The sequence below is a fragment of the Carassius carassius genome, chromosome 23 (genome assembly GCF_963082965.1).
Source record: "Carassius carassius chromosome 23, fCarCar2.1, whole genome shotgun sequence".
NCBI lineage: Eukaryota > Metazoa > Chordata > Actinopteri > Cypriniformes > Cyprinidae > Carassius > Carassius carassius.
In genome coordinates this window covers 30,370,513-30,398,427 of record NC_081777.1, presented here as the reverse complement: position 1 = coordinate 30,398,427, position 27,915 = coordinate 30,370,513, and the positions used below count along the sequence as shown (strand labels likewise).

General features: G+C 37.6%; 1 protein-coding gene across 1 annotated transcript in view; it reads right to left on the bottom strand.

Moving 5' to 3' along the window:
* Positions 1 to 24,179, bottom strand: part of LOC132101748 (rho guanine nucleotide exchange factor 17-like) — an 82,908-nt gene extending 58,729 nt beyond the window's left edge. The window contains exons 1-2 of the mRNA XM_059506931.1: positions 22,934 to 24,179; positions 19,185 to 22,699 (exon numbers count right to left, since the gene is read on the bottom strand). Coding sequence (XP_059362914.1) covers positions 19,185 to 22,699; positions 22,934 to 23,465 — 4,047 coding nt within the window. The 5' untranslated portion in view covers positions 23,466 to 24,179. The remainder of the gene's footprint in view (positions 1 to 19,184; positions 22,700 to 22,933) is intronic.
* Between the last annotated feature and the right edge of the window lie 3,736 nt (positions 24,180 to 27,915).

Here is a 27,915-nt window from a genome sequence, read left to right as displayed (position 1 = left end):
AATAAAAGCCGGGGCCTTTATTTACCTGAACTGCAGAAGGTAACAGGCTTTTATTAGAGGCAGGCCTTTATTTCTAATTCCATCTGTTTGATAAGTAATTGTTTTAAATAACCCGTTTTAAATTAAAAGCGATAGCGTTCCAGTGGACAGAGATCATAACATTAGCACAGAATCAGTTCAGAATCAAATACAGTAAGAATCAGTTCGGTTCAGACGCTCTGTGTATTAGTCTGCTTCACGCTGAATCACGCATGCGCAGTATCATCAGCTCGGACGCGTCCAACAGAAACGGTTCTCAGTTCAGTGTACTGGTGATCTGAAAACCGATGCAACCGGTTCTTGACTCAAGAATGAGAACGCTCCGGCAGTGGGCTTGTATGTTCGTTATATCTGGTTCTGCTGCACAAATTTTCCCCCGGCCTTTATTTGTCCGTGTTGACCATGCCCCCGGCCACTATAAGAGGCCTGGCGTTTATTTGACTACCGGTTTTTATTTAAGGAATTACGGTATTTATATATAGTTGTTTCAGCTCTAATATATATATAGAGCTGAAACAACTAATCGATTGAATCGATTAAAATCGATTATTAAAATAGTTGTCAACTATTTAGTCATCGATTAGTTGCTAAACAACTTTTATTTGCCGTAAGCGGCTCATTTTGTGCATATTTTAAATCTGCGATGACCAAAGTGTGGCAGTAATGAGCCACCGGAGGTTTTATTCAGCCAGTACAGCAGGAGAAGTAGCGAACAGCCAATAGCTGGCCTCATTTTATGTCACGTGCTTCCCGAAGTGCGTGGTGGAGACAGAAGGCAGTGGACTATATATATATATACATATCATTACCTAAATTTGTTACTTCAGACTTATGTGCCCTCTAGAAGCTTGCGTTCTGCAAGTGAACGTCGCTTGATTGTGCCATCCCAAAGAAGCACAAAGTCACTTTTACGGACTTTTAAATTAAATGTTCCCTTCCTGGTGGAATGACCTGCACAACTCAATCCGAGCAGCTGAGTCCTTAGCCATCTTCAAGAATCGGCTTAAAACACATCTCTTCCATCTTTATTTGACCCTCTAACTCTAACACTCTCTATACTACACTATTTTATAAAAAAAAATTCTAACTACCTTTCTAATGTTTTTGTATTATATTTTCTTTTCATTTATTATTCAATTATAAAAAAAAGACCTAACACTAGTTTGCTCTATTCTTTTTCTATTCAATCGGTTTTCTTTTTATTCTATTATATAAAAGCCCTTGCTATGGGTTCTGCGTTAAGCTATCTGAGACTTGTTATAGCACTTATATTTCATTGCTCTTTTGTTGTTTTTGATTGCTTCCACTGTCCTCATTTGTAAGTCACTTTGGATAAAATTGGATAATAAACAATATAAATAATACATTTAGGTAAAAAAAAAAAATAAGCGAACAAATAAACAGATTTACATATAGAAGATACACTCACTCATATAAAAGTTCACTCACCACTGTCATAAAAAAAAGATTAAAAAAAGGAAAGAATTTAATTAGAATTGTCAATTCTAAATTAAATGAAATTTGGTGAAATTAAATGCCTTTGGAAAAGCCTTTTTTTCTTCACATGAGCTCTATTTTGCATATACTCAGATTTCATGTGCATGTACAGTTTTGAGAAAGAATAAAATTATCATCAAGTCAATCATCAGCACTGAGTCAACCAAACAAACAAGGAATCATTTTATCTCCATTTAATCTGTCATCCCCACACACCCTCTTCTGCTGCATCTATCCGTCTCTCCCTTCCTGTGCCTCGTCTTTTCATTAACAAACTCTCCTGCTCTTTCGTTCTCACAGTCTGCGAGAGAGACAGAGACAGAGAGAGAGAGAGAGAGAGAGAGAGAGAGGACTGTATGTTTTCATGTCGTAAGTAAACATTATTCCCATGGTCCTTACACTATATATAGACGGACATGAGTCCCTATGAAAATGCTCCGTTCCCTCCCGAGTCTGTGTTCACTATGACAACAGGGAAAAAAACAGACGTATCTGTTCATCAGCTTTCTCTCAATTCTCTCAAACACCGCTGATGAGGGACAAAGATTTCCGGAATCCATAAACGCAACGCAAGAGGTTAATACTGTCCCTTTTACAAGGAGCAGACTGTTACAACATATAAACAAGCTCTAACCAGGCACAAAAAACAAAAAAAATGTCTACAAGTTGTAAATTTAGATGTTGGGGAGGAGATGGAAACAGAAAGAGAGAGAAAAGGAACAAGGTAAATGTGGCAGCTTTTGATATGACAACTCAACTCTCAGCTAGAAATGTCTTTACTTCTAAAATAAATTGATAAAAACATTTAAAAGGTAAATACTAATTAATAACAACTAAAAATACATTTTGATTCATATAATTCTGAAAATGTTATTAATAGAATTAATATAAATATTTAATAATTAAATTTTAATTTTATTCAGCAAAGACCCACTGATCAAAAGTAATTTAACAATGATTACTATTAAAAAAAAAAGTTTTATATATATATTTATTCTTTTTTTTTAACTTTCTATTCATCAAAGATTCTTGATAAAATATGAAGCAGCACAACTGTTTTCTACATTGATAGCAAATCAGCATATTACATTTAAATAAATAAATAAATTACATTTTTAAATGCATTCACACAGAAAAGGGTTATTTTAATTTGCAATAATATTTCACTGTTTTTACTGTATTTTTGATCAAATAAATGCAGCCTTATTGGAACTTCTTTCAAAAACATTATAAAAAAACCTTTGAACAGTAGTGAAGTTACTAATCTTTTTCCTTATTTTCTTTAACTAAGACGGTTTCCCAACTTCTCAGGCAAAGCGCAACAAAAAGAGAGAGAAAGACAGCTCAGAGTCACAGTTGTAGCCCAATGACCTCCAATCATTGACCCAGTTTATAGGAAGGTCCAACCAGGGTGTGTGTGTGTGTGTGTGTGCGTGTGTGTGTTATATGACTGATTCTGTTTCCTCTCTGTCCTTACACAACAGAGCAGAAACCGTAAAGGCCATTAAAGTACGTGTGAACCTGCAGATAGAGTTAAACACTAATCTTTGTGTGTCTTCTCCTGAAACACATCCATGCATCACTAGTTAACACATTTCAGTCCAGTATATATACACACACACACACACACACACACACACAAGTGTCTCAATTCACACACAATTCTGCTCTATTTCCACTGGGGTACCAGGAGGTCAAAGGTCATTTGTCCACCTCTCAAACTCAGATGTGGTAAATGCCTCAACCTGTGATGATCATAAAGAGGTGAGAGGTCAAAGGTCAAGGAGGGTCAGGGCCTGCTGACTGACCGTGAGCAGTAATGCAAACGGCGAGCTGAAATCCGGCCGTGGCACACATATAAGCACAGCCTGCTGGGATTACTGGGTCAGGTGACTGTGGCGTGCTCCAACACAACAATCTATAGCTTTAGGAAAGCAGGGATTTTAGGCGACTGGTGTCACTGCAGTGAGGAGAAGCCAGATCAAAAGGAGAGTCAAATTATGCCTTGCAACAGTGTTCATGTGAAAACATTTCATTCTAGAGCCACTTCTGTGGTGCTTGAGTTTGGTTTGACCAATAAACAGACCTTAAAGGGATAGTTCACCTGAAAATGAAAAGTGTGTCATCATTTACTCATCTTTGTCTTTCCAAACCAGTATGGCCTGCTTTCTTCTGTAGAAGACTAAATATATCTTAGCCCCCAGGAAGTTTTTTTTATAAATTTTTATCTGCTTTAAAAAGTGGATTTAAATCAATTTAAGCTTAAGGATAAAGTGGAAAAACTCACTCTTTTAAAAATATGAAATAATAATGATATATAACAACAACAACAACAATAATAAATATTATTACTTTGACATCATCATTATTATTTTTATTTAAATATTTTATAACATTATAAAATGAATCCAATAAATTATATTATAGTAGTAATACAATTGTACTTTTTTTTTTCTATAAAAATACTATTATTATTTTTCTATTATTATTCCTACTAATAAATTATTATATTCTTCTTCTTATTATTATTATTAATAATAATAATAATAACAACATCAAAAACAACAATAATAATTGTTATTATTATTATTATTCTTTATTTTAATGAGAACAACTGTACAATTACAATAATAATGTAAAAAATAATAACAATAATATTAATTGTTGTTATTGTTAATATTATTAGAGAACAACATAAAATTACAATACTTATATTTTAGATTTTCAGATTTTTAACAAAAGAGCTTTTAATTATTATTATTATTATTATTACTACTACTACTACAAGTAGAGAGGGTGCAAGAGAGGGTCATGGTCCATATCGTACATGGCGTCCTGCAAATCAAAAGCTATAGAACAAGGACTGAAAATGAAAGAAAAATGACACTTAAAAATGCCTCGTTTAAGTTGTGTTCAAGTGTCTAATAATCTCATCTCATGTTACAATTTGAAAAGCTTCATGCTGATGTCATCTAATATCCCATCACCCTGTTTCCAGAAAAACAGTCGAACAAGCATCTGAGCAAAAGGTTAAACTGTGACAAGACCATCATTAATTTTCATTCCCTGAGACATAGACTAAAGACATGTACCAGAGATTGGACTTGATGTTGAGCTTTCTTACACAACCCAAAAGGAGAATTAAGTCAAGAGTGATCCCTTTAAGACGTGTGAAGGGAGAGAAAATGAAAAAAGCAATGTTATTGCAGCTGTGCCCGTTCTACTATTTCTGAAGAAAAGAATCTCTAAAACTCTCGAGAACAGGCCAAGGCCATTTTCCAGCCCAAAATCCAAAATAAAAAATGGGAGCATTAGGATTTTGACGAGCAGGGTTATTATAGTCAACTAAAATGAAAACTGAAAGTAAAATGAAAACCTATTACATAAAACAAAATTGAGGTAAACTGCATAATTTAAAAAAAAAAAAAAATTTCAGCTAATTGCCAAACCAATATTTCTTATTTTAATTCAGTTGAACTTGATGTACTTAAAAACCAAAACTGAATTTATATATATATATATATATATATATATATATATATATATATATATATATATATATATATATATATATATATATATATATATATATATCTTTATGTAGAGAAAAAAATGACAAAAAATAGAATAACTGTTACAGTATTTTTTTTACTGAAATGCAATAAAAATAGCATTTCACAAAGATAAGAATCTAGAGGTAGTAAAAATAGATGATAAATGCTTATTGATAACTGTTACAATTAAAAAAAAGAAATCTTAAAATAGGCTTAATGTTAAATTTCATTTATTTATTATTGAAATAAGACAAATAGACTAAAGAGCTGGTGTAAGGAAAAAAAACTGAACAACTGCATAGAAATGGAGAGAAATGGAGAGCAAAATTTAAACTTCTCATAGTCTTGAGTTTCTCAATTTGTGCTTCGAGATTTCAAAATGAGCTCAAACACTTCTTATCAAAATCTTTAAAAGCTGCCTTCTGCATTCGCTCATTAGTTCAGTTCTCTTACTGTATAGTAACAAACATGGCAAATAACTTTTAAGCAACCATTAAGCTATAAAACCATCCTGCGAGATAAACCTTACTCTAAAGAGTTACTCTAAAATTATTTGATGCACACACACACACAGAGCCTGTAATCCCAAACTCAGGCTTCTATAACCTGCTCTACAGGCACAGACTCCTCTTTCACAGTCAATCTCAACATAATGGCATGATTTAGCCGGTGTCCTCCAGCAGTCATCTCTGCTGCGCTTTTTTTCTCTTTGTACGAAACATTCAAAAGTGGCTTCCGACTGTCTTTCTCTGTTTCCTCTCCTGCGTTCCTCAGGCTCTGGAATCAGCAGTTATTACCATTATCACAATCATCATTAGGAGGGTAATTAGGGCTATTATGATTGATGAAGGCTGATCCGTGGGTCGTGCTGAAGACGTGGGACCCCGAGAGTCCAGCCAGAGGACATACGGCTCACCTCTCTCGACATGCACACTCACAAATGTTTAAACACGATTTTCCCAATGCATGAAAACCTTTCAGCATTCTTTACATTATCAGGTGAAATTATAAACCGGTCAAGAAAGTCAAGGTCATTTTCCATCCCAAAATAAAAAATAGGACAGTTAAGATTTTGTACTTCGACATTATTTTTATGACAATTAATAATATTATTTTTCAGTCAACTGCCATGCAAAATGCAAATAAAACAACATTAGTATTTAAAAATTGAATATTTTTAAATTTGTAATTTAAAAAAAATTGCTTTATTGTAGTGGTGGGCATAGATTATTTTTTTAAATCTAGATTAAAATGGCTCATTCGAATTCTTCCGAAGGCATTCAGAATATGTGTGTTACCCAAATAAAACTGACAAACAGTAAGTCTTTGAGAAGGGGTTTATTTAGCTAGGTGGTGCATTAGAAAAGGGGCTCATCTCCTGTTTCCAAAATGCATCACAAAGTGCTTGAAAAAGCTGTAAACTAATCCCACATTGCACAAGGTGCAAACAACCTTACGCATGTTTCACACATACTCTGTCTGTAGTGCGCATGCGTTGCATATTTTTTTACGCACCCATGTTAACGGATTCCAGTTGCGTTCCAGGAGCGTTGTGTCTGCAGCAGTGCAGCGATCGTTTACGTACCGAGTAGCGAACTGCAAACGCGTCCTGTGTGAAAGCACAGCGAGTCCGTGCTGCACCACACACGTAACGCACACGGACTGCATACGCACTGTGTGTGAAACAGGTGTGAGCAGGGCCGTAGCTGGGGTCAGCGGGTTCATTTCAAAAATGAAATATAGAATCAAACCTACATTTATTCAGACACCTTCAACATTTCTCACATTATTACAGTTTTGCTATATATATCAAAAATTATATCTGGTGTCTGAATAATTTTTGGTTTGACTGTAAAAACTACAAAGTAATTCAGTCAAGAGCAGTGAGAGATTTTCATTTTCATTTTCTTGGATTAACATTACAGCAGCCAGTAGCTAAATTATGCGCGGTCACTTTAAGAGACGATGAACGCATCCAATTTAATACACATCCCATTTTTTCCCTCAACTGTTTACTTTCACTTGAGAAATAACTCTGTTCAGCTTTTCCGCGTCTTGTGTTTGGATGCCTTAATGTTTAAATCGACAAGCGGTAAGGCTTAAAAACACGTGAAAAAGATAAGCTTTCGTGACGATGTGCAGCAGTGGCCCGTCAACTGTCCTGAGCATCTTTTTAGGCTGGCCTCAGCCAGTCGGTTATATATAAAATATCAAGGTGAAAGTCATCATAGCTTGCTTAGTATAGACCCAGCTCCCAACCCAACTTTGAGAATAGTTTAACGGTGATATTTTTTTTTATCGCCCGATAAGCGTCTCCCGTTAACACAGCACGTTAACGTCGATAACAGCCTACTACTTTATTGTCATGAAAACATTGTCACAATGAAAAAAAAAAAAATATATCATGTTAATATTAATGTAAATGTAATGCTTATTGTTTATATATATATATATAAATATATACAATACAGACCAAAAGTTTGGACACACCTCATTCAAAGAGTTTTCTTTATTTTCATGACTATGACAATTGTAGACCTAGAAAATCTACAGACCTAGTTGAACATCTTTAATAGCGATGAAGGTAAAATTATTGGGATTTATTCTTCTGAAAGCGATCAGATAAGCATTGCTTGATGAAGCGGGCGCACAACTTTCAAACTTCCCAGTTTCCTGGCATTCATCTGACGGGCCGAACCTCAGAGGAGGGGGCGAGCGCCGAGGGTCCTGGCACTGACCCAGTCTCTACCTGCCTTCGCCAAGCACCAAACCAGCTCTTTAATCGTGTGCATGTCTGATTCAGAAACATCTGCGCTGGCATTCTTTGTCTATATTAAGGTTCTTATATTGGAGAAAGAGCAGAGCCTGAAAAAGGAAAACCAAACCGAATAGCTATTTCAGTACTGTCAAACATCACTTTGAAAAGCTGCACAAATTCAGTTCCGGACCACCCTTAAAGCGGCGTGAAATCCAAACACAGATAATTATACTGCAGCAACATTAACAGGTCCTGAAGTGTTACGTTAGCCTCAAATCATGCTAAAGTTCCTAGCGCCTGACGTTATCCCTGCAGTGACTCCTGCAGTTATGGCCTGCTGAAAGTGTAACCTACTTGTGTAAGAAGTGCAGGTAACTACTTGGAAGTATCAACAAAACTACTAGCTTGATGGTTATCAAATGAGATCAAACATTTACAGGAAGGCAAGGTGAGAATAAATTCAATTTAAAGAAACAGTACACCAAAAAATTTACTTTGTTTAAATTGTAGGCTACTCACCCTCATGCCATCCAAGATGTTGAGTTTGTTTCTGTATCAGAACAGATTTGTAGTAATGTAGCATTACATCACTTGCTCACCAATGAATCCTCTTGCAGTGAATGGGTGCCGTCAGAATGAGAGTGCAAACAGCTGATAAAAACATCACAATAATCCACAAATAATCCACACCACTCCAGTCCATCAGTTCACATTCTAGGATGTGAAAAGTTGCATGCATATAAAAAAACAAATATAGCTTTAAGTCCATAATCCCTAATAACGCTTTCTCTAGTAAAAAGAAAAATTAGTCTCCTGTTGTCTTTCACGTCAAAATCCACACAAATAATTGGTTAGATCTGTTTTGGCTTGTAAATGATGCTTGTTCTGTGTATATTTCCCTACTGCTTCAGACATAATTCATGACCTTTTTTTTACTGGAGAAAGTAAAATGGATTAAGTTATAGTATTTTAGCTGGAAGCAACTGTTTGAAGTTTAAAAACATCTCGGATTTGTTTCTTTCTTTTTCTTTTTAAACACGCAGCTTGTATTGTAGTGTGGATAACTTGTGGATTATTGTGAGGTTTTTATCAGCTGTTTGGACTCTCATTCCGACGGCACCCATTCACTGCAGAGCATCCATTGGTGAGCAAGTTATGTAATGCTATCTTAGATGGCCTGAGGGTGAGTAAACTTCCAGCTAATTTTTCTTTCTGGCTGAACTATTTTATTAAGCAACATTAAAAGAGAATCAATATTAAATAAAACTGCCAAAATAATTTCTGTTCCTTAAACACCTACTCCATTTTCCATTGGTCATTCAAACATGTATTCGCATCCCAAAAAGTCACACCATTGGCTGATAGCAATCAGTCAAATAAACTCAGTCAAGCACGATTTTCCCAAAAGATATTAATAATAATCAGAAGAATAATACCCCCAACAACCAATGTTCTAATGCAAATCAAGGGAAAAGCCTGCCTGATTGTTGAAGTCTTTGGCCTGTTCCAGAACCTTCTTCCTGGAGGCGGCACTTGGAGTCTTGTAGTCCTTTCTGCCATCACCGCGGAAATGTGAAGCCCCTCCAAACCGCCTCACCGACGCCATTAAACCCGAACAGAGAGCGAAAGCAAGCGGACACAGAAGTCTTGATCGTTCTTCTTGAAACTGGCACACTCTCTACGAGTTCGATCTTGAGCTGTGCCCATGTTGTCCTGCCAAGTCCGAGTCAGTATGTATGTGAACAAGTCAATCAGAGAGTGACCGCCGCTCCGGTCCACCCGTATTACGAAGGGCCCGGAGCCCACACACTCAGCTATGCCCCGGCCCCTTACAGTACATGCATTGTCCGTGAGGGACAGCGAGTGGGTTCGGACGCCAGTGAGGAAACACTTGAAGGATGAGGATGGGTTTTATTGTGCCTTTGACCGAATGTATCATAAAACACCATTCATTTACAGACATATCATATATAAACAGTACTTTTCAAGCTGAATTTCAGCATCATTCCTCCAGTCTTCATGTCAGTCACATGATCCTTCAGAAATCATTCTAATATGCTGATTTACTGCTCAAGAAACATTTCTTTTAATTTCTTAACATTTATTATCACTTGGGCTGCTTTTTGTGGATGGATTATAAGATGAATACGAAGTTCAAAAGATCAGCATTTATTGGAAAATAAATCTTTTGTAACATTATAAATGTATTTCCTGTCACTTTTGATCAGTGTAATACATCCTTGCTTAATAAAAGCATTAATCTCTCTAAATAATTATCTGAAAAAGCCACATTATAATCTGATGAAGTACCTGTTGTGTTTATCCTGGGCACTACTTTTAATTTAAACTAAGATCAGATTCCCAAGTTACATCAGAAGAGAACATAAAATGCATCTAAACTGCACTTCAGTTACTAAAACGAAAAACACTGTTCCATTCTTAAAGATTCTACAAAGACATTTGTGATTTTCTAAATAGAATTTATGCAAAAGCAGCTGTTCTTTTCCATGTTGCCCAAACTTGTGGAGAACACTGATCCAGAGCGAAATAAAATGAAATATGGATGTCTTACCCACATCAAACGGACAGCTGCGGCATTCTGGGTTTATAAAAAGAGAAGAGAACCACAATATAGAGGAGATAGCAGATTGAAATACACTTAAATCCAATGCTACAGTCATAAATCATGTCTTTTGTCTCCGTTGCCCAAGATGACAGACAAATATGCTTTTTAATAACCGCACACGCAGGAGTCCAGTGACATGAAATAAAGCAATATAAATGTTAGACAGGCAGCAGTGATGCTTTAAGGAACCCCAGAATGAGGATAAACCATTCTCTCCCGCATAAGCAAACAGAGGACTGTAATTACAGAGGGTGGTACCATCATAATGAGAGACAGAGAAAGCAAAGTTATAACTGACAGCACACAAAAACACCATGGACAAAGAAAGAAGAAAGCTGATATAATGGCATAACGATAATAATTAGTGGCGCTTGTTAAAGCAAACATCACTATTATTAGTGCTGCTACTTCAGATTGGGGGTTTGTTCTAAAACTCTAACCCCAAGTATGAAATTGTGGCATGCTCTCCGTTTGCGCTACGGACAGAATGATATCTTAAACCACGAGGCTTGTTGAGGAGAGCCGTTACTGGATGATTTTCACCTGCCAGACGATAAAACAGGAAAAAATATCACACAGACAACAACTAATGACAGGGCAAACCAAAGGCATTTAAAACTGACCTTTTTCTTTTCCTGTTTCTATAACTCTCTCCAGTTGTCCTCTATCTATTCCACGCCTCGAGTTCATCTCCATAAATCAGTGCGATGCAGAAGGGTTACACAGAAGATAAAGAAATCAACACAAACAAACACTGGAGCTGTGCCAGATGTACCATGGGAAAGAGTGAACTGCATCATTCTGTGACCCTGTTCTCATACTGAAGCTGTCTTCTATACCACATAAAACCCATCACACTGGACGAGCACGTTCTCTGCTTTTTATGCCACAATTTTTTATTTACCCACTCGTACCTTTGCGTTCCACTGGCCAGATGTTTGCCAGAATTCTTGCATAATACTTTGTTGAAGTAATAAGTGAGAGACACGTCAATGTGTGTCATTTTATTCATAAGAATGGAACGACAGGAAAAACGAGAGCCGTTGGCGGTCCTGTCAGCAAAATATACATCAGAATGAGTGAAAAACGCCATGGATACTCAGAATCCATCAATCTCAAGAGCTGCATGTGGAAAAACATGGAGACATTTGAGCCAAGAGCACTTAGCAGACCACAAAATAAAGAGAAACATAGACAACAAATGTCTCTTTTGATAAATAGAGAAGTATGAGAAATACTCATACCAACACATTTGTGTGTGTATTTGGAAAGGGGCACATACAGTTGCTATAACAGCATAAACAGCAATCCCAACACATTTATCTTCCACAATGTGGGAAATAATGTAAGCAGGACTTGACCCTAAATATCAGCTTTGATTGGATTGTGAAAAATGTAAAAGAACCGTTCACATTACCTTTAGAAAATCCTTTAGAAGTGGATAAAGTTATTATAGTTTGCTGATTATTTTAAAAAACAGTTTTAATACACTTTTCATCAAAAATAAGTATATACTAATTTTAGTATAATAATAATAAATAGGTTAGTAAACATGTAAGTCAACATAAAAAAATAAATAAAGGCGACTTATGTAGCACATTATACAACAGACTGTTTCTAAGCAGGTTCGTTTAGAAAATGCAAAATAAAACTAAGTAAACTTCAAAATGATGGGTTTTTCAAATTAAGCATTAAATAGACAGTCATTATTCAGCATTGATTAAGTTCAGTTCAACACAAACATTCAATTACAAAAGTTCAATTCAGGTCTTCTGAAGGCAAGCCAGATGGATCTTGATTCCAATCATTTCATTAACAGTGCCGATGTTTTGCAAAATTTAATTCAGTTCAGGTATTGTTCTCATCTGATAGTGTCAGTGCCATCAAATCAATAATATTACTGAAGTGACTTTTAACCCTATAAACCCTGATATTCAAAGTGTCTTTTAGAAAGTAGTATAACAAATGTTAACAGCACACAAAACCACGTTTTCAAAACATGTAATATGCAAGAGAAACCACTAATTCTGAAATAACACGGGTCTGAATTCAGACTGCGGTTACACACAAGATCCTGAGATGAAGCACCTGTTTGATCAGCATGAGGAACCCTGAGCAACATTTCACTCCGTCTGCTCCTGAGCTTCGTTTTACTGGAAGTTACAGTGGTTAAATGTCAACTGAATGACGAGTGACCTCTAAAAACATGGAGACATGAGGAGGAGGTGACAGGAGGAATTCAAAAGCACCTGAGAAACGAACACGACATGCTTTCTTGAGAATCCGTCACACTTGGAGCAAAACACGCAGATCTGTGAGCCCTTGTACTATCAAAGCTTGTTTCTGCCATGGAACAAAATGATAAAATAGGCAATTGCAACCTTTTTTCTTTCCATGTTTTCTTTCTTTTAAAAAGGCAAGTTAATACTCTGCGATTTGGAGTTTATACTGACAACAAAAAGCCAGATATTGGAGTTAAAATGAGCCTCCATATCAGACTGACAGACACGCTTCATAACATCATCTCTGACTGCTTCCACTAATCTGCTGTGAGATTCGATCCCTGCATGACAGAATGCATGAGTTTAACTCTAAAAACTTGTGCCCTCATGCTTACAGAGACCACCAACAGCAGAGAACACCCAAAGAAGCCTGGGTTTGCATCAAACCTCAACGGTTTAGAATGAGCAATAAAAACATTTGGACTGTCGAATGATTGCAATATTCTATCATGACTAATCGATTAATAAAAAAGGAACTTAATATTTTAATGCATTAAGGAAAGAAAAGTACATAATGGGCATCAAATCAAATTCAAATAGATAAAACCAAGCATTATTTCACTGAATATCTAGTTTGTCTCATAAATGTGTCACACTATGGAAGTTAAAGGGAAGAGAGTCAATATTCCTGATAACAGAGAAAGCTGAGTCCAGGTCACCATGATCACCTTACACAACCCAAGGTCGTGACCCATGTGTGAATCCTGGGATAGAATTATGGGTAGTTATTAAAAAGTAGAGTGCATGGAAATTTGTATGTGGGGAAAAAACATTTGAATTTCATTCAGGAATTTTCTGCACAAATTAGTAAACAAACTAGACACAAAGGAACAGGTTTAAATAAAGATGAAATTTTGAAGTAGAAAACTGAAATAATACTCCAATAATCTTTGTTCTATTTGCCAAATAAATGAACAAATAATCAATTAATCAGATTTGATTAGAAGGGTCAGTAAATATATAAAGGTGATCCTCCAAGTCAGTGGTCAAGGGGCATTATTAGTAAGTACATTTAATATAATTAATTGCACATCACTACAAAAATGTAATAGAAAAAAGGGAAGGGAAGCTGGAAGGCAAGTGGATTATCTGTGTATTAAAGCTGCTCTTCCTGTTCATTTCTCTTTCTCACTCTCCTCTGAAAGCCATTTGTAGACAGCTCAGGAGCCGAGGAACATTGTGGAGGGATGAAGTCATTTTTGTCGTTCTTCCAGAAATGAGATTCAGCCCTGATATCAGGTACGCTGACAGGGAGGGAAGGAGGGAGTAATGGATAACAGCAGGGCTGTGAAAATAAAGAACAGTGATACTTGGAAATGAAAAGAGAGAGAAAATAAAAGACTGATTGAGTGGAAATGAAGCGAGTGAGTGGAAAAGAGCACAGGAACATGGAGAAGAGAAAAGGGGCTCTAGTTGTTCCCTGTTGTTTTCTTTTATACAGGCAACAGGAATGTGGCCTTCTTTTCCTTCACTGTTGCAAAACGGCTATGAACACCACCAGCATCGAACAGAGAGAGGGGAGAAAGAAAACTCTTCTTTTCTCTAGTGTAGATTATTCACTAAAACCATATAAAAACATTTTTTGTTAAGTGAAATAAAGCTGATATAAAATAAAAAATGTTGCACTGGCAGCAAACTGAAATTAAGTACTAAAATGCTGAATAGTAAAACAAAAATGAATCTATAAAATATAAGTAAAAACAAATTAAACTTGCAGACAAAACAATTGCTAAAACTTAGTTAAATTAAACTTCAAACTTAAGATGAAGTAAAATAATAAAAATAATAAATACTATAAAATATGATATGCTTACTAAATAAACAACACTGACATGCTAATCACAGGATCATATTAAGTTTGTTATAGTCTCAACCTCAGACGTCATGCCCACGGACCATTGGCTAAACTTCTGATGCATATGGGACACAAAAGTGGAAACACTTCCGGAGTTATGAAGTCGTCGTCTGATTGGTTGAATTATACAGGATGTCTGGTAAACGTCGTGTTCTTTAAGGTTCCGCCTGGAAACAAAAGTGCTGTGGCACCAAACCACCTCACGAAAGAAGAAAGACGTTGTGTTTACAACTGTTACGACGAGCACTTATCAAGACCAACTAAACACTGGGTTTTCAAAAGTATGTCAAATATATAAAGTTCGCAGCATAAAATCTTTAAAATATGTTCGAGAGTCTGTTATTGTGGCAACATTTCCACAGCCCGAAACGTGACGATGTACGAAACTAACTGTGATTGGTTGTTTGACATGTCGGTCAAACTGCTAAGGGTGTGTGTTCACGGTTTGTGTGTGCACTTTGGATGGGTTAAATGCAGAGCACGAATTCTGATTATGGGTCACCATACTTGGCTGAATGTCACATCACTTTCACTTTTTTCACTTTTCAAATGGACTCATGGGAGGGCCTTGGCAAATGAAGGCTGCCATGGATTCCAGAGCTTCAACCATCAATCTGAAGGTCTGGCTACACGAGACTAGATTTGTTAATGTAAATGCACTCTTAGTATTAGTGATTTAAAATTCCACCTAGCAATCACCTGCAATACATAGCAACAACATTAATTTTGGCAAACAAAATTGAAAAATCAGTTTCAAACTATTTCTCGTTTGAAGTACGAAAATATTTTAATGTCACTTTAATATTATGCTTTAATAATCCTTTGCCTCCCGTACAGACTTGATTACCTAAGAAAATATTAAGGCGGGTAAAATCATTAGGCTTCATTTCGAATTTGAAAAATTCAACACAAATATGTTTATCTTTAGACTCTGCTGAAAAAAAACAAAACATGAACCAGCCTAAGATGGTTGTTGGTCTCAGCTAGTTTTAAATGGAGTGCCAAAAAAAAGTGTCAAAAACCCCTCTGAAATGAGACAACAGTCCTCTTAAACCAGCAAACAAGCTTATTCCTCTGCAGGCAATCCGATGAATCACTCACAACAGCAGCAGTGACTCTGTAAGCAAGTTTAAAGAGTGAGGAAATCTACACACATATCCAGACGCTGCATTAAAACACACTGACTCACAAGTGTCTGAGTGAACATACACAGGGAATTACTCTTTGTTAGAGAGGAAGACACAGACGTGACTGTATCCCCTCTGAGATGACGGTCCGATCGCAGGCAGACAGCAAACACATGCCCTCATTCCAGCTGAGCCTTTAATCCCGCTAAAGACACGGAGCAGCAGTTACAGCCAGAACAGCATCAAAGCTTTGACAAGTCATGCAAACATAGCACAGCTCACAGTCGTCTGGAGTGTGTGTGTGTGTGTGTGTGCACTCTCTCTCACGCCTGGCACTTTGTTTCCAAACAGTCTGTCGAGCAAAGCAGCACATTCCAGCCTCTGCAGCTCATCAAACATATTAGTAACCACAACAGCTTCCTGTCTGCGCAGGATCACTCGGCACTGGTGCTGATAAAGGAGCACAGACTCTTATAACACACACAACAGACACTCAAAACACACACACACTAGCAGTGTCCCTGTGCCTTAACCAGTTAAGACCTGCAGACCAGCTGAAGTCATTGAGCTAAAAATTGAATGTTAATCGCCAATGAGATTATTTGAGATATTGAGCTCACTAGCTTTTGACTGCAGGACTTAAGGGACAATTTGAGACTTTGAGATCTTTTCTGAAACTCTCAAGCAAGTCTGCATTTGCTCTCGGTTTAATCTTTCAAAGATATAAAGTACAAAAATATTTTCAACTTATCTATCAATTCGTATCCATCAATTTGTGTTGCCAGGCTTTTACAATGGAAGTCTGTGGGGCAAGGCATCACTTCAGGATCATCATTACATTATGTACTGGTCTACACAAGAAACGATGTGTGTAATTATGTCCAGTGTGACAGAATCACTCACTGACTTTGTCAGAGCTATGTTATATCCAATATTTCAACGTCAAACATAGAGTACTATTTACATAGAGCAAACTCCAGCCACTGAAACTACATCAGTAATGAATAACCAAATATGCATCCACCTAAAATAGAGTCCCAAAATGGACAATTTGGTTGACTTTACAGATAAAATACAGATAATATTATTCAATTTAAAACACAAGCGTTTCTGCTGGTAAACTCTCTAAAGACTGACCACATAGATTCTGACAGGTAAATCACTGTAGAACTTAAATGAGGAAAAAGTGCAGTTTAATCAAGATCATTAAGCAACTTGTTTAGATTTTTCATTACTGTGTGGCAGCATTTTTTTAATCATGGACACAAACTCTCACACATTTGTGTTGTACATGGAGGTTATTTAGCAGGCTTTGCTTTTGTTAGGTTCTTTTATTACAGCTCTTTTGCTTGTCTTTGTACAGCTGAGCACAATGTGTTCCCCCTCCTCTATCCAAGAACCGTTTCACATTACCGTAGCATTGAGACATCTTCACAGGTTACTCACAAAGAGCTCAATCCGAGGGCATTTTCCCCTCCACAGCCTGTCCAGATGCGCTTTCTTCTTTTTTTGGGGGGGTACTGTTTCTGATCATCACAACCTCAGGGAATACTTTAGCTAACCCATCTCCACACACTCATTGCAGGTCTGAACTTCTCCAAGCCTCAATATTCATTAACCCACCAGTGTCAGACATGCACCCATTCCTCTTTCACTAAAAATCATTACAGTAATACAGGCAACATAATTACCCTGGTCTCAACTTTTACATAATAAATGTCATTACTGTGGTAAGTGATTACCCAATTATCCAAATCACATAGAATGCCACCAAACACATTTGAAGAACTACTTAGAAGTTGAAAGAAATTACAATCCACCGGCCCCAAAAAGTAACTTGACACTTAAACATGACTTAAGTATTATTGCATTAGAGGCATTTCTCAAAAGGAAAGATAAGCACACTTGGTTTGATTTACTTGTATAATGCAATGACGCGCATACATATTATAACTGTGGCTGAAGTGTACAAAATACTTTTTGAGGCCACTATATTGATTTACAAATGTTCTGTAGACAAAATCTTTGGACACTTTAGTGAAAGGAGGGGAAAAAACATGAAAGAAACATCAAACAGCCCTACACGTCATAAAACAGGCATTAGTCTCTGGAAATGTGCCTGGAGCTAACAGCTTAAGAGGAGGAACATTTAGCTCTATTTACACTGTGTGTTTTCATTAGCCAGAATACAAATACATGTGTGCAAGTTCCTGAAAAGAGAGCTAAAAGCGTGCACAAGTCTCCAAGACCCTGTCAATGATGGGCTCAAATTAGACTGCATAATCCAAGCTGAATGACAAGGCCATGCAAACATTTCCTCAATGTGCACATGATAATGACCCTTGCAAGAAAAAAAGAAGAATTAAAAAGAAAAAAAGGAATTTGGGCAACAAAATTTACTTAAACTCATCTGCACCCTTTACATAATCAGCCAATATCAGGCAGCTCCAAACAGAGTCCTAAGTGGACCACAATACTAAAAGGACAAGTTGGCACAGACAAAATCTCAAGAAAATACAGCACCATAAAAGGTGGACTAAGGGAAACTATGACCAAACTCAGTGTATGAGACAGCCATACAGAGAACTAATCCATCACTGAGAGTATGCCCTCGAACATACACTATCAAGCACAACACTCTTAAATATGAAGTATTTGAAAGGTATTTTTCCCTATGGTCCATTTGGTAACACAAGGCTTTTTTGAAGGTTACTTTAGTCTTTTCTAACTTTCTATAAAATGGATAAACCATTATATAAATACACAAAGAGATAAAGCATTCCCTTCAAAATTTGCCAGTTAAGAATGCCAGAATATTCTGACTTTTCATGGAGGCAAGTACACAAAGGAACATTTGCGGCAGACAGTTTGATAAACACGCATAAATGTACACACACACACACACACACACACACACACACACACACACACTGGACCAAAAGAAAGGTAGGCTAAGGAAAAGAAGAACAACATGACTCCAGAAGAACCTGCTGTGGGCAAAATAAATATCCGTCATATTTCTAAGAAACATTGTTCTGCTCTTTCCATCAGAGACAAAAACAAAGTCGGGAGCTGTAAATTCAGCTGCACAACAACCTGAGGTAACAATATGTCAAACGCTGCACAAATGAATTCATAATTTTTCACATGCATACCACTCAAGCTGAAGGCCTTGAAACTCTCATCCAAGTTCTTTTTAGAGCAATGCATCAGTTTTAGCCGCAATATAATTCAGTCCAGAACACCAGCATAGAGGTCTCATAAAATATGCAAAAAACACTTAATCTTGCTTTGCTCACAATTCATCGCCCATGATTATAAAGCAAAAGGCTACATCCAATACAGTTTATAGAAATATATTTGCTAGCATTTATGTCATAACTTGCCATAAACAAACATTTCAAAAACATATAAATAACCAAAATAGAGAACAAAACATCACTCACCACTCTCGGCTTGGCCTTCAGAGATCCAGTGGAAAGTTCCTCGATGGACTTCCTCTCTAGTTTTGGCTCAGCAGTGGTTGTAGGAACTGAAGGTGTGGAAGTGGTGCCTTCCAGAATAACCCCACCAGTAGCTGCTGGGGTCTCCACCGGGCACTCTGGAGAGCTCAAGGCCAAGATGTATTGCTCAGTGACGTCCTCTAATGATGGAGTATCCTCCCCCGAGACTGTTTTGTTGGGTGCTAAAGACCCTCCGACATGGCTTGAACTCTGGAGGTCCTGGGAGATGTGGGCATGTGAAGGAATGATGGGCACAAATTTGGCAGGTTCACTGGCATGACGCACGTGTTTAGGTCTGACTTTTAAGGCTTGAAGCTGGGGGAGGATGGATGCAGAGGACTGCTCTTCACCTTGTTCATCTAAGTGATCACCGTCATCACAAGACAACTGATGGGTAAAGCTGTTTGTGCGTTTCTTGGGGCTTCTGCGACTGGTGCGAGGAGACAAAACCTGAGCTAGCTTAGGGTCAAAAGGAAATGAGGGTGCATCTGGGGCTTTTGTTTCTCCGTTATGACCAAGGTGGGAGGGCAAAACATGCTCAGATTCAGAATGAGAACTTCTGGTTGAACAAAATAATGGTTGTTCGCTATTGAGTGCCCAAAGTTTGTCTCTTTGCTCAGATAAGATGGGCTCACTGCTGGAAGGTGGTATGGATTGTTCTAGTTCACTTATTGGCTCGCTGGGATGCTTTTGAAATTCTAGGACAGTATCTGCCAGTTCTCCACGTCTGCTAGGGTCGCTATAGCTCTTTTTCTTCACAGCCTTGCCATTCGCCTTCTCATCAATAAGATTGTCCATTGTGCCAGGTTCACAAACAATGCTCTGAATCACAGTACTGTAATATCTCAGGCTGTCGCTACACACAGAAAGGTCACTGGCAGCACTGCCTGTATATTCAGAAAGGTCTGCTGCAGAAGACTCCACACCACCACCCACCTTGGAACATAGAGAGAGTGAACCAAGCAGGTTGCTGTCCATGGAAAAGCTCTTTCCACCATCCTCTGCATCTGACCGACGTCTATGAGGCATAGGATCACTCAAAGAACGGTATGCAGACTCACCATTAGACTCTACGTTACTGCCATTGCTGGAGTCTGAGCCGTTGTTGCCAGCTGAGGAGAATTTCCTTCGCCTGCGAATAGCACTAGGAGTAGACGGAGTCTCCAAGGCCCCCTGGTTTATATTTTTACTGCTGCTAATGTCTCCTCCTATGGCTACTCCCTCATACTCCATCTTAAAAGACGGAACTTGAGATGAAAGAGATTCCTCTGGTGTTGTATCAGGCAATTGCTCTTCGTACAACCCTGACTGATTCCAAACAGTGGGAGTCTGACCCAGCAAGTCTTTACCACAGGATATCCCCCCATATGAACCAATCTCTGGCTCTGTGACAATTCCTTCATCTGTCAGGCTAGATTCATGGCCGGAGAGTTCATCCAATGACTTATCACAGAACACGTTCTCCTCCGAATTTCCCTCCTGTAAACATTTTCCACTTTTTCCATCAGCCTCCTCTTCCTTACACCCAGTAAAATCAGAGTTTTCAAGTCTCCTCACCTGCTGTTTTTCCTTATCTTCTTTTTCAGTGTCTATTTTAGCATCACTGCTTTTTGTCTTGAAACAGTCTTCTTCATAATCATTATCATCATCCTTACTTTCACCCATCTGACAAATGTCTCTTATCACCTGTCTGGCTTCCTGCACGTAACGGTCTTGCAGAGGGGTAGGCATTGGCTCGTCGTAACCATAGGTACATCTACAGTCGTCGCTCTCCACCTCCCTGTCAGCAATCAACACCTGCTCGCCACTATCTTCAGAGTCTAGCCGTTGCTCAGAGGAACTCCTTAAACTTGGCCCGCTACCATGACATTGCTGCCCTGCTGGCTTCTCAGAGTAAGAGAACGACTTCGCTCTCCTCAAAGTAGCAGTGAGATCCTTCAGGGAAGGGCGTCCACGGTGTGGCCGATTTGTCCTGTAGCCCATTCTGTACACAGATGTGCCTTGATCAGAGTTTAGATTGTCCTCATCATCTTGTCCCTTTTTCTTCATTCTCAACTCAGACAGATCGGTCTTAAGGTAGCTAAGAAGCGATAGAGTTTCAGAGGCAATGTCAGGGTTGGATATAGAGATCCTGTTCCTGTCTTTCTCATTATTTAAGGAGGGGCCAAATACCCTGTTATCTGAACTGCGTGTTTTATGTTCTGCTGGGCTGAAGCTGGGCACAAGCTTAGGCTGAGCTCGAACTGGGGCACGAGAAAAGTTATCTCCATGGCCAAAACTAGGCGAGCGGTACACGGTGGCATTGCCATGGTATGTTTTACTTAGAACAGCTGATGAAGCCCTGCCATAGCCATGGATGTTGGCTGGCTGATCCTCTTCTTTTAACGTCTCTGTGCTAGAATACCTGCTACTACTTCTTGACCCCAACGGACTGGATAAAAATGAGGGTATGGTGACTTTTGAAACCCGCGACACCTGAGGAACAGGGCTAGTTCTGACTGACCCCTCAAAATTTCTATATAAGTGCCTAAAGCTGTCCTTAGCCACATGGGATCGTTGAGATGTGCTGTCTCGTGCCCATGGCATGTCTGTATAACAACCCCTAGAACGGAAACCCTCAATCCTGCGGCCCACTGTTTGAGAATCACACGGCTCCATCATTACAGGCTGGTTGTCACTGTCATCTGACTCTTCATTGCTTCTGCTGCAGTTGCTTTTCTTCTTTTTCCTTAGCGAGCGACGTCTTATGTCCTTGTTGTGGTGCACTAGTGCTGCAGCAGGGCTGTCCTCCTCACTGCCTGAAGACCTTCCTCTCAACTTAGCCCTATTGCCATACTTGTTTTGTGGGAAATTATCACCTGTCCGTTCTCTGAATTTCTCGTCCTCTTCTCCAGAACTCAGTCTTCTTACAGTGCCGGCTAGTTCCACGGAGGGCCCTGTCTGTGGTTGGGAGGAGTTATGTGAGGAATGCGAGCTATCCGGTGGCTGTGGCTGCTCTGCCCTCTGTCTCTGCTCCTGCAGCTGCCAACAGTGAGACCTGAGGGGCAAAGCAGTCGTTCTACTGTGCGGTGGGGGAGCGGGAGGAGAATCACAATTCAAAAACTCAAAGGAATGGCTTTCAGCAGCTAAAGTATGGAAGTTAGGGATCGAATAGTCCGCATATAATGAACTGTTGTCATGATGAGAGCAGTTTGTGTCTTGCCAGGCTCCCCTTGGTTGGTGGGGGAACTGTTTGTCACTTTTGTCTGGAGTTGAGGAGCCCTCTTTATCATCGAAATGCTGGAAGTTTTGACATGCAGATTTCAAGTCATCAGCATCTGAAGTTGAGCGATGTTGCTTTCTGCGCCTATCCCCAAATAGTTCTCTAATCTTAGAAACGCTTGGCCAGTTTGCATCAATATGAATAGACGTCTCTCCATAGGATGGGTGATAGCGATGAGATTTGCATGTTGGGCTCCCTAAAACAAAAAGATGTATTCATTAAGCAGACACACTGATCCAAATCGACGTTCAAAGAACATCACAAGCAAATTGTCAGTACACTAAATACAGTACAATATGCTAACTTTAAAGTACAAGCCAAATTAGTACTTAACCATGAGCAGACGCGTTATATAAAGTGTCTTTGTTTGTGGCAGAAGAATTGTTGGGTGCTAAATAAGAACTAGTGATTTCAAAACAATGTATCTTACCTGTGTTTGTGCCACCCAGAGTTTTCCTAAGCCTGTGTTTATCTCCTCTGTCCGAATCCGACCCTGACACAGACTCTAGAGAGCGATATCTGCAACTGTCCTGAAGTTGTTTCTCCGTCGCAGACTCCAAAAACTCCTCGGATAAGCAGCCACTCTCGCTCAGAGACGAATCTTCGACACTTTTTGTGTTTTTAACGCTTCCAGTGTTGACTAATGAGCTCTGTGTCCCGCCTGTGCTCAAACTGAACTTCTCAGAGAGCTGACGAACCGATGGGTATATCCCATGAGAGGCTTTCTTGAGGTCTGCGGTCGAGAGGCTGGCCGTTGAGATTTTGGAAACTTTTCTGGATACAGTTGCAGCGTGCGTCGCTTGTGATGTCTGCGCGCTGTGCTCTACGGCGTCTGGGGGAAGGGCACCGCACCTATCCAAATCCTCTCCAAGTGATCTGCGCTTTGCACTCCAACTCTCCAACTTTTTGAAAGAGACGCTTCTGTGAGCAGGCGCTTTTCTTTCAATCTCCCTTTCAGCCATTGCGATGCCTGTCCTCCCACTTGTCTCTCTTACTATTCTCTCAGTTCATTGATAAATAGTCCTCTTTTCTTCTCCTTCGTTTTCCGTGGTTGCCTTTACCCCCCTGAAAACAACTTACAATGCCCCCATTTAACCACAAAATTAGCTTGGCGGTGTTTTCCGAATAAGAGGACAAAAAAAATCAGGAACAGCCGAACAGAGTTATATCCCCAGAACTTTGCGCATGTTTGCTTCCCTTAGTGTCCATCCATGCATTTAGAAAGAGCTCAAAATTTGAGCAGAAAACTCCCAAGTGTTTCAGCCCAACACACACTAAAGCAACGTTTGAATAATATACATTTTCCAAAGTAAATCCCATTTCCTTGTCCGACTGTCTTTCTTCAAAAGCATCCTTTATTTCCAGCTTGAATAAGTGCGCTCAGCCTTATTTTGGCACAATTAAGGGTTTCCGTGACTTGTGGCTTTTTACATGCAGATAGTTGCTTGGATTGAGGGCGGGACTAAAACATGGGGGTCGGGGTTAGAGAGAGAGAGACCCCTGGGGAATACGAGGGGGGATCCAGCTTTCCTCTTTCTGATGTGAGAGAGCAGATAATGCTGACGGTATGAGTCAGCTTGTAAACACACAGTAGGAAACTTTTGAACAAATTATCATCATCATTATCTTTGCTGAGCATTGGGGAAGCTCAGGCATAAATCTATTGCCTCTTTAACCAAAAGCTCTGCTTGTCTGCATGGTAACTGGCTTTACAGTAAAAACTTTTGTAGTCCTTTGTTTCGAAGACTTCTTTTTCTCTCTCTTTTTTCTTGGTTTTCGACTGTCTTGCCTTTTAGTTGCATGTCTACAGTGCTATCTAGTGGCCATGTTCTTATTTACCGTTATCTAAAGTTGACTGTGTGAATGTAATTTCAACAAATAACAAATAAAATATCAAACCAAGTGTTATATATATATATATATATATATATATATATATATATATATATATATTTTTTTTTTTTTTAGTTAGTTCCGATAAAATCTATGGCATGGTATTTTCTATGTAATGCAATGGCATTTATACGTGTTCAAATGTACTTTCTGAATCCACTGTAGGTCTTTCTTGAACCTGAATGTTAGCTACAGTAATATAAGAAACACTGCAGAAAATGAAGTTCATTGATTCATCTTTATTGGAACAACAACAAACCTTTTCACATTTAAAAAGGAAAACAAAAAACATTCACAACGACCTCATTGAGGATATAGATTTAATTTAATATTACACTTGTCTATACAACAACAGATTCTACACATTACTTACACAAAAAGTTTGATATGTATAAACAAAAGCTGACAAAAATCTTCTTTGCACAGTGACCGACAAGCAATCAATAATTCATAAAATAGATTATTTGAAAAAAGATCTTGTATGTACATACTACATTAGAAACAGAGATGAAATGACTTGAATGGCTAGTATATTGTATAACACAAAAGCTATTTTCATCATTATATGGGTACAATGATGCATTTTGACCAAAAGTTACATGTCATATATTATTAAATTATTTTAAACTTTCCTTATGCAAATGCTCAAATAATGTTCAACAATTAGCGCTGAACCAGGAAGCAAATAGTCAGTTTAATGTGCAAAAAGCACGTCTGCTTGTTAGTCAAGTACGCCACCTATTGGCAGTTCACAGAGACAACCACAGTAATGCTCGTCACATTATAGCAATTTTTAATATGCTCACAAGTTAACATCATAAGTTAGTAGTATTTACAGTATGCTTAAAATAGCAAAGTACTACGACTATTTCTATACTGTATATATGGAATACCTTAAAGATCTACTATATTTGCCAAAATACAGCCATTATTTAATTAGACAGGCACAAAACCGGTTTCAAAATGCAAAATAAAAAAAAGAAGATTTAATTTAATAATAACTGAATGTAACTTGCTGAATTAATAATGCAACATGGAAAGGTTGCATAACAACAATGTGTCTGTTTGACGTTTATCACTGCATAATGCATGCAGTTTCACAAACAATTTAAATAAAAAAAAACAAGGTATAGTATACAGTATTTACAGTGCAGAATATAGTATGTTATATTTCACTCCGAACTTAGAGTGCTTCATGTTCATGCAGACTGAAGAAAAAGGCTCTTCTCCAATCAGACATAATAAGGTGAAATTCATTCATATTTAAAAACTCACAAAGATAATACTGGCCAAATGACTAAAATACATTCACACTCACAACAATGCTACAGGATTTGTTTTACCATACTGTAAACCCAGCCATTTCTATTTGTAGTTTTTGGTCACGTTGAAACGTCAAATAAAAGCTTAGAAGACATGTGATATCTACATCTGCGATTAAACTGCTTCATGGAAACACAATGACGGTACAGGCAGTGCAAATATGTCTTTGTACAAAGCTCTGTGTTGTTAAAACAAGATCCTTCTCTAGTAGGACAAGATGTTTCATCATATGCATGTTGAGCTGTACAAAGTGTTATTAAACCATCAAACATCTGATAATGACCTAGAGATAATGTGCAGCAGATGCAGTCTGTTAAACAGATGGTGTTATTCTTTCCATTCCAAATGCTCTCATTCATCTCTATCTCTCATCCATAATTCCACACATCACCGTCTCAGTGCACCTATTTATCCTAAATATCACGCATATACAGTATGCTTCTCCTCACCAAGCCTGCATTTATTCGGTCAAAATAGCAAAAACAGTAATATTGTGATTTCAAATAACGGTTTTCTATTTGAATATATATTAAAATGTAATTGATTCCTGTGATGCAAGGCTGAATTTTAAAACATTTCTCAAGAAACATTTCTGATTGAAAATGTTGTGTTACTTCCATATATTTGTGGAAACTGCGATGTCCATAGGGTGATGTATGATAGTTTCAGTCATCATAAATAATTTTTTGTAACACTGAATCAATCTATAAGAATATCTTCAACCATTATGTACAATTTTCACAGTACAGGTATTTAATGCATTGGATGTTTTGTATTTAAATATTGACTTTTTTCAGTTTCAACATCCACACAGCCTACTAATTGGAGACACTGCAGGGTAAATGTTTAACTATCAAACTACAGTGAGTCTTTACATTTTGGCTAAGTTTTATCCAGAAAGTGATCCAATGTGTAATCGCTGTAAAGCAGATATTGGTTCACTTTTGCATACCTTCTGGACATGTCCTAATCTCAATAAATATTGGACATCTATATTCAACACTTTTTCTGAGGTGTATAGAGTTAATTTTAGTCCCTCTGTTTTGACTGCACTTTTTGGGGTGGTACCCTCTAGCATTTCTTTAACTAAACACTATTCGAACGCTATAGCTTTTGCCTCTTTGCTTGCACGGCGTCTCATACTCTTAAGGTGGAAACAGGAACATCCCCCAACACATGACCAATGGATCGCTGACATTATGAAGTTTTTAAACATGGAGAAGATGAGATGTACTCTAACTGGTTCATTGTCTAAATTTAATAAAGCATGGCAGCCATTCTTAAAATATATGGAAAATTTTAAAATGTGCACTATACCATGTCATGGAAAATCAGCCACGTCTTAATTCTATTTTATTTATTATTATTATTATATTATTTGTATTTATTTATTTATTATTATTATTATTTGTCTTGTTTGTCTTTTGTTGGTTTGGTTTAATGGTATTTAAACTGCTTTATTTTCTAACCTTAAATGTCTAATTATGTTGTCTTCTATGTTGGGGTTTTATTTGTTGTTGTTTGAAAAAAGGCACAACAGAGTGTAAGCTGTCAAAAATCATAAATAAAGTGAAAAAAATCAAACTATTTTGCTGCAAAAAAAATAAAAAATAAAATTCTTGTATCATTTGGTTGGTATATATATTTTTTTAGAGAGGATTTTTTTTGGATTTTCTCTTCACCAATCACAAAATACTGTCAACATCCAGGAAACAAATATTTTCATCATGTTTTCAGAAAATAAAATGTCATATAAAGTATGTTATATTAATAAATTTCAGTATCATTGATATACTTTTAAAGCATTCTAAATAAGATTTTTATATTTTTTGTTTTCACTTGTAGCTACATTTTTAGCAATTTTGTTGTTTTTGTTTTATTAGTATTTTTTTATGTTCATATAGTTTTTATATATTATTTAGTTTTAGTTATTTTAATACTTTACACTAATTAAACAAAAATGCTGCACTGACAATCAGCTTTAAATTAAATTTAATTATTACTTTATTTCAGTTAGCATTTATTTTTTTTCAAGTATCAGAAATGGTTTTTTTTTAATGGTTTCAGTTGTAGTAACTACGTATAATAACCCTTGAACAAACCCTTCTAAAAACATTTGGTGTGATGTATGTGCTGCTGAAGTGGAGATTTTTAGATTAGTGTATGAGAAAAAACTAAAATCATTTCGAGAAAAGA